Source organism: Pieris napi, chromosome 3 (assembly GCF_905475465.1).
Source record: "Pieris napi chromosome 3, ilPieNapi1.2, whole genome shotgun sequence".
Taxonomy (NCBI): Eukaryota; Metazoa; Arthropoda; class Insecta; order Lepidoptera; family Pieridae; genus Pieris; species Pieris napi.
In genome coordinates, this window is record NC_062236.1 from 10,842,896 (window position 1) to 10,848,517 (window position 5,622).

General features: G+C 31.8%; 2 protein-coding genes across 3 annotated transcripts; both read right to left on the bottom strand.

The window, feature by feature from the left end:
* On the bottom strand, nucleotides 1-3,022 carry LOC125063757 (zinc finger protein 771-like). Of its 2 annotated transcripts, XM_047670360.1 has the most exons (6): nucleotides 2,698-3,022; nucleotides 2,122-2,596; nucleotides 1,793-1,961; nucleotides 1,178-1,272; nucleotides 571-746; nucleotides 1-179 (listed from the first exon to the last, which is right to left on the bottom strand). In XM_047670360.1, the coding sequence occupies exons 1-6, from the start codon at nucleotides 2,800-2,802 to the stop codon at nucleotides 18-20; spliced, it is 1,182 nt and encodes a 393-aa protein (XP_047526316.1). In that variant the 5' UTR covers nucleotides 2,803-3,022; the 3' UTR covers nucleotides 1-17. The 2 variants fall into 2 exon arrangements, with proteins under 2 accessions (XP_047526316.1, XP_047526317.1); XM_047670361.1 differs by lacking the exon at nucleotides 1-179 and having other exon boundaries at nucleotides 685-787.
* Nucleotides 3,023-3,748: 726 nt separating this feature from the next.
* Nucleotides 3,749-5,344, bottom strand: LOC125063610 (ADP-ribosylation factor-like protein 16). The gene is made up of 3 exons (XM_047670134.1): nucleotides 4,602-5,344; nucleotides 4,128-4,226; nucleotides 3,749-3,961 (listed from the first exon to the last, which is right to left on the bottom strand). Exons 1-3 carry the CDS (start codon nucleotides 4,851-4,853, stop codon nucleotides 3,767-3,769), a joined length of 546 nt encoding a protein of 181 aa, XP_047526090.1. The 5' UTR covers nucleotides 4,854-5,344; the 3' UTR covers nucleotides 3,749-3,766.
* Nucleotides 5,345-5,622: the final 278 nt, after the last annotated feature.

Sequence of the window (5,622 nt, forward strand, 5' to 3'; positions counted from 1 at the left end):
AAGTCTTAAATTCTTATTTAATACGTCGTCCCATCTTTCCGCATTCGTGGTATATCTTCCAGTGCCAGTCCGTGGGCCCGTATAAGGTGGGTTTTTCGCTTCCAACTGTCGAGAAAGGCGCGCGAACACAACGCACATTTGTATGGCAGTTCGCCTGTGTGCGTGCGGCTGTGTCGTTTCTGTAATATATTTGTTAAAATAAAATGATTTAGGCATAAAATAAGTTAAGCAGCCGTAAAAAGTGAATTTACGACTGTAAATTGTATATTTTACATAAACCAGATATTCGTTCGTTTGAGGTCCGAATTAATTTTTATATTGATAAACAAGTGAGTGAATTCCCAATTACTTTTTTTTTTTAAATTTATCTCAAAGATAAGTCAAGATTGATTTTAATATCTTTTTTTGGCTACTGTTATTCGACATGTCGCACAAGATTTTGGGAGCATTAGTTTATGCTACAACAAAAATAGCAGTAAAACATTGATACAAAATCACTTTATTTGATTGCAAAAAGCAAGTAGACAAAGATACGCGTTTTTCAAATTAAAAAAAAAAAAAAAAACTTACAAGTGCACTGGAGTCATAGAAAGCCTTCCCACAAGTACACACGTATGGACGCCGTTGGATATGACGCAGTTCGTGGCTCCGGAGCGAATTAGGCGCTGCCGTGCGAAAGCCGCAAGTTCGACAGGCGTAGGGCTTTGCCCCCGTGTGTGTGTTTAGATGAGTCTGTAAGTTGCCCGCTGAAAAATGACAGACATTTCTGTTTGTTTCATTGATCAATCTGGAAAGGTTAATACAATTTCAAGTAATTATTCGTTGTCAGGCAACGAACTTCCCATTGATGTGTGCGTCGTTCGATTCGGATTGGTCAACAGCAATTCAAGCAATCAATTCAACCAATCAATTACATACTAACAAGAGACGCGATTAGAAATTTCCCTTTTCAAAGTTGCTTCTTAACCCTGCTCTTATTTAAATTTATATTATTGTTAAAGTATTAACACACTTTTTTAGAGTGACATTAAGTGAGTGAACCGCCTTTTTGTCTTCCATAAGAAACAAAAATAGTTAAAGTAGAGATTTTACCTTTAATAATTTAATGTACTGATGTTTTTTAGTTCCAATTTTTAATGTACAAAGGCAAAGAAAATGTTTATAATTGATGACTTACAGAGATTGCTGCTCCAACCACAGATAGAGCAAAGATATTGTTTTACAACATCATGTGTTTTTATATGGCTTAATAGTATTTTCTTCAATTTAAACCTGAAATTGTGGTTTTAAATTTTACATATACATTTCTCCTATTGTATTAATTTCAACTCTTAAAGTTAACTGCCATTTAAAAGGGTACTTCGATTATTATAAAAAAAAATCAGTGGCGCTACAACCTATTTAAGTCTTGGCCTCAGATTTCTGAATCTGATTCGTGATCATTTTTAAATCTAATAGGCAAGTAGGTGATCAGCCTCCAGTGCCTGACACTTCTTTGGTCTAGGACATGTCGGTTTCCTCACAATGTTTTCCTTCACCGTTTGAGCAAATGTTAAATGTGCACATAGAAAGCAAGTCCATTGGTGAAAAATAATTGAAACCATAAACCAACCGTAAATAATTCTAAATGCATTATCTACAAAGCACTATGAAATATTATGACAATTCTGAGACATAAAGAAAAGTTTGTGATACATTCAACATTTTTTAATAGTGATTATTGATCTACTTAATTTATGTGTGCCATTTGTAGAATAAGGAATGGTATATTATATATTATATACATACATACTTTTTAGGACATTTTTCACAAGCATAAGGTCTATCAAGAGAATGTGTCTTTAGATGTGATGTTAGATATCTTCGTCTTTTGTACTGTCTGCCACACATACTGCATGAGTATTTGCTGTCTTTAGTATGAATCTGTATATGCTGTGCTAATTTTGATTTTTTAATGAACTCTGTAATGTAAACACTTCATTTTTATTTCTATGTTCCACTTTACATATCATATTATATGCTAATTTTAATTATGGAGCATGTAGATTCTACATTTTATTCCTACAGACAACAGAAATGATTAATTGTTATCTTGATTACATAACTTAATTTTATTCTTACTTTGATTACAAATGTCACATACAAATTCCTGGCCAGAACACTCATCCTCCATATGTTTTAATAACCAATACTTAAACATAAAGCTCCTTTTACAAGCAGGACAGCAATGTGGTTTATTTTCATCTATATTTACTTCTTTGGTTTCATTTGATATTATTTCATCTTCTAAGATTTTATCATTTCTTATTTCATTTAATTTTTCGAAACGATTTTCATTATTTAATTGACTAGAATTTGTAATAAGTGTATGTTGATTTATATTAGTTACACCTACACATAACTTATAATTGGGTAAAGTTAATATCATAGGGATGTCTTTATGTTTGTTTGGTACAATGACACTTGTATTTCTTGAAGTGATGTTTTTGAGAGTTACATTTACATTTTGAGCCTTTTTTATGAATGTAAATGCTAACTCTATATCTTTTCTGCATTCACAACAGAAACGATTTGGTAAATTCGCATCATCTGTTATCTGAAAAGGATAGTAAATAATAAGTTGTGCTTATTAAAATAAAATTATAATTATTATTCATGAGCAAAGCACCCAAGTTAAAAAAATAAAGGTAAACATACCGAAATATTAGTACAATAACAAAACATTTCCACGAGTCTAGTGGATTTTTCCTCGTCACAAGACACTTTTTGCATACATCCTCTGCACATATTAGTTACATCCATGGTACTAAGAGAAGTTCTTATTACTTTGTTATTAATCGATCGAAATACTATACATTGTATGTCTAGAGTAGTTTAAGCATAAAGCTTTAAACATTTCAACCGCAAAGTACAGGAATATATAGGCCCTTAACTATATATTCTATTCTAAATAATCATATTTAAAAAAATTTGAAAGCATATGATTTGTAAAACATAAACAAAGTTCTCAAATGACATTACACAAATCATAATACACATTACACAAGGCAACCAAAACAAATGTCAAATCTGAAATCTGTCATTTATGATTTACCATATAAAAAAACCATAACTCACAAGAATAGAGTTACGGCGTCGCACCATAACGAGACACTAGAGGGCGTTGCTAGAAAAATACTATCCAAAGTATCCATCATGTATGATTTCATAGACTAACTATGAAAACGCTACACTACTTAAAGATTAGCATAAATAAATAATTGGGGTATTGAGATAGTCGAGCAAAGCTTATTTTTATATTAAACATTTTAAGCTTCTTGATAAAGAAAAATAGTCAATAGTAGTAAGTAAAAATATATACAGTCAAATGTTGGATTTTGCATAGAAATACTTTGTGCTGAATTTAATGAATTATTCGTCTTCAGAAATCAAGATCAAAAACGTAGCAGCTATTAAAAACATTTTATTAATTCTTTCTTTTACTTTAATCAATTTATACTCACATTTTATTTTAATAACATATTTATTTATGCTTACAGGATACCTACTGTTACTGCTTAACATACCTATTTGTTACTCTCAATAAACCAAAATTACTTTGCATTATGCATTTAATTGCCATGTTCAAATTATGAGTTAATGTGCAAATTACCAAATACCTATTTCACAATTTGCAATAATTACCGCGCCTATCCATCTCTCATTATGAGAATTTGCATGAAATAAGTGGGTCAATGTCATTGAAACGTTAAATAGAATTTTGTTTTTATTTAGAAATAGTTTTTGTATGCGTTAGCTGGTATCGAAGATCGTCCAAGCCAATCCCCGTCAAGGGTGAAGCTTCTAGTAGAATGGGGGCATTTCGCAGTTCTTTACTTAGTCTAGTAAATTGAAGCATTAAAAGCGCTTCATTGCGCATCTGTCTGTACGCTGCATCCATCTTGCTTAAAACTAAAATAAACTGAAAAAGATTAAAAAATACAACATTACAATAAATTATATTATCGTAACCTGAGATTAATGAAGGCTGTAAGCCATAAAGAAATATTCATAAATTATTATAGAAGTAATTGGCAATTTTTTTTTGGTTACGGTATTGAGCTATAGGTATAGTTTCATAAGCAAACCTTCGCTCGCTGTAACTTTGGTTCAGCGAGAAGTGTGTACAACATCACGGCTGCTGCAGAAATTTGGCATAAGTTCGATGTATCCACAACAAATATTACCTGTGGGATGATACAGTTAATTAAAATATTTTTTGTTGGTTTTTATTGTTAGATATTTCTTTTTATATTGGAACTGGCTGCACACGAGAAGGCGGATCACTTAGATTTGAACCACCGCCCATGCAACACCTAAATACCAGGAGGCTTATAAGTGCGTTACGCTTTTCTCCTGAATATAATATGCAGAAATACAACAGTGACTTTTGAAAACCCATTGATATTTATACTGTTTGTCTAAAATATTAATATAAATGATTTAGAATTTAACATAAGTGGAAATGCAGACAGAGTAGATTTTATATACTTTAGTGAAAGGTATTTGTGTGGTGTCACACATTAGTAGGTACTAAAATGAACACTAAGAATGTTGCCCACCTTTACAATTCCTTCAAGATAATTACTCCAAAGCTGTGACATTTCACCGCCTATTTCTCGTATGGTTACCACCTGTTTTTTTCCATGTCTATTGAAGTAATGCAGATCGTAAATATTTGTTCCAATCGTTGGTACTGGACTGTAGGTATAATCAATTCCTTCAGCGTCTTGTAATTTCTTTAATAAAGTTGTTTTTCCAGATCCTTTAGGACCCACACAGAGAACGGGAATCTTATCTTCTAAATCGTCCATATTGCTTTGTTAATTCAATAGTATAGAAGCTATGGTAACAAATCAACGAGTAGGTCAACTATTCCACGACAGATGGCGCTGAACTTAACAAATGTTTTGTCATGAATAATAAATAATAATATCTGTACGTGATACATAATTCGTGGTACCAGATGACATTGAGACAAGGCCTCAAACTTGTACACGAATCTCAATGAAACAGTGCCACTAAAATACCAATATCGCGGGAGTGATTGCCCCACGGCTAAGTCACTTGTATTGTTAGTTGAAACTATAACTAACTAAAATGATTTAGAACATATTCATATAAAAGGCCTTGCTCATAACTATGTTGCTAAGTACTGTCAAAATTGATTATATAGAGTAACTTTAATATTGTGACGTTTTGTGAATTTCGTTTTCAAAATTATTGTTCCTTCAAAATACCATCCAGAGATTTAAAAGTAAAATAGAAAAATAATAAATAGAGGATAATCCCATTTTATTTTTAATATAATAATGTTTAGTATTATCAAAGAAAATGTTGACTAATGGAAAGCTTTAGCTACCTTAGCACTATCGTGGGTTTTAAGACAGCAAGCTCATGTTTATGGAGTCAGACAACCCATTAAATAATTAAAAGTGAGTAATTATTGTACAGAAACAAACTGACCTTCAGACGTGAAAACTCAGGGTTTTCTTTGTGCCTTTGTGTCGAGATAACAGAACGCGCCATCTTTTGAGTCGAAATAACATTTTAGAACATTGTTCAGTCTTTAAAAAGGTTTCT

What these genes read in the sequence shown, in the direction of transcription:
- LOC125063757 (XM_047670360.1), bottom strand. Translation starts at nt 2,802, where the DNA reads ATGGATGTAACTAATATGTGCAGAGGATGTATGCAAAAAGTGTCTTGT. An exon ending in GTTATTGTACTAATATTTCG is followed by an intron (nt 2,597 to 2,697) that starts GTATGTTTACCT and finishes TATCCTTTTCAG; the next exon opens with ATAACAGATGATGCGAATTT. An exon ending in TGTGAAAAATGTCCTAAAAA is followed by an intron (nt 1,273 to 1,792) that starts GTATGTATGTAT and finishes CCACAATTTCAG; the next exon opens with GTTTAAATTGAAGAAAATAC.
- LOC125063610 (XM_047670134.1), bottom strand. Translation starts at nt 4,853, where the DNA reads ATGGACGATTTAGAAGATAAGATTCCCGTTCTCTGTGTGGGTCCTAAA. An exon ending in ATCTTGAAGGAATTGTAAAG is followed by an intron (nt 4,227 to 4,601) that starts GTGGGCAACATT and finishes ATCATCCCACAG; the next exon opens with GTAATATTTGTTGTGGATAC. An exon ending in CAAAGTTACAGCGAGCGAAG is followed by an intron (nt 3,962 to 4,127) that starts GTTTGCTTATGA and finishes AATCTTTTTCAG; the next exon opens with TTTATTTTAGTTTTAAGCAA.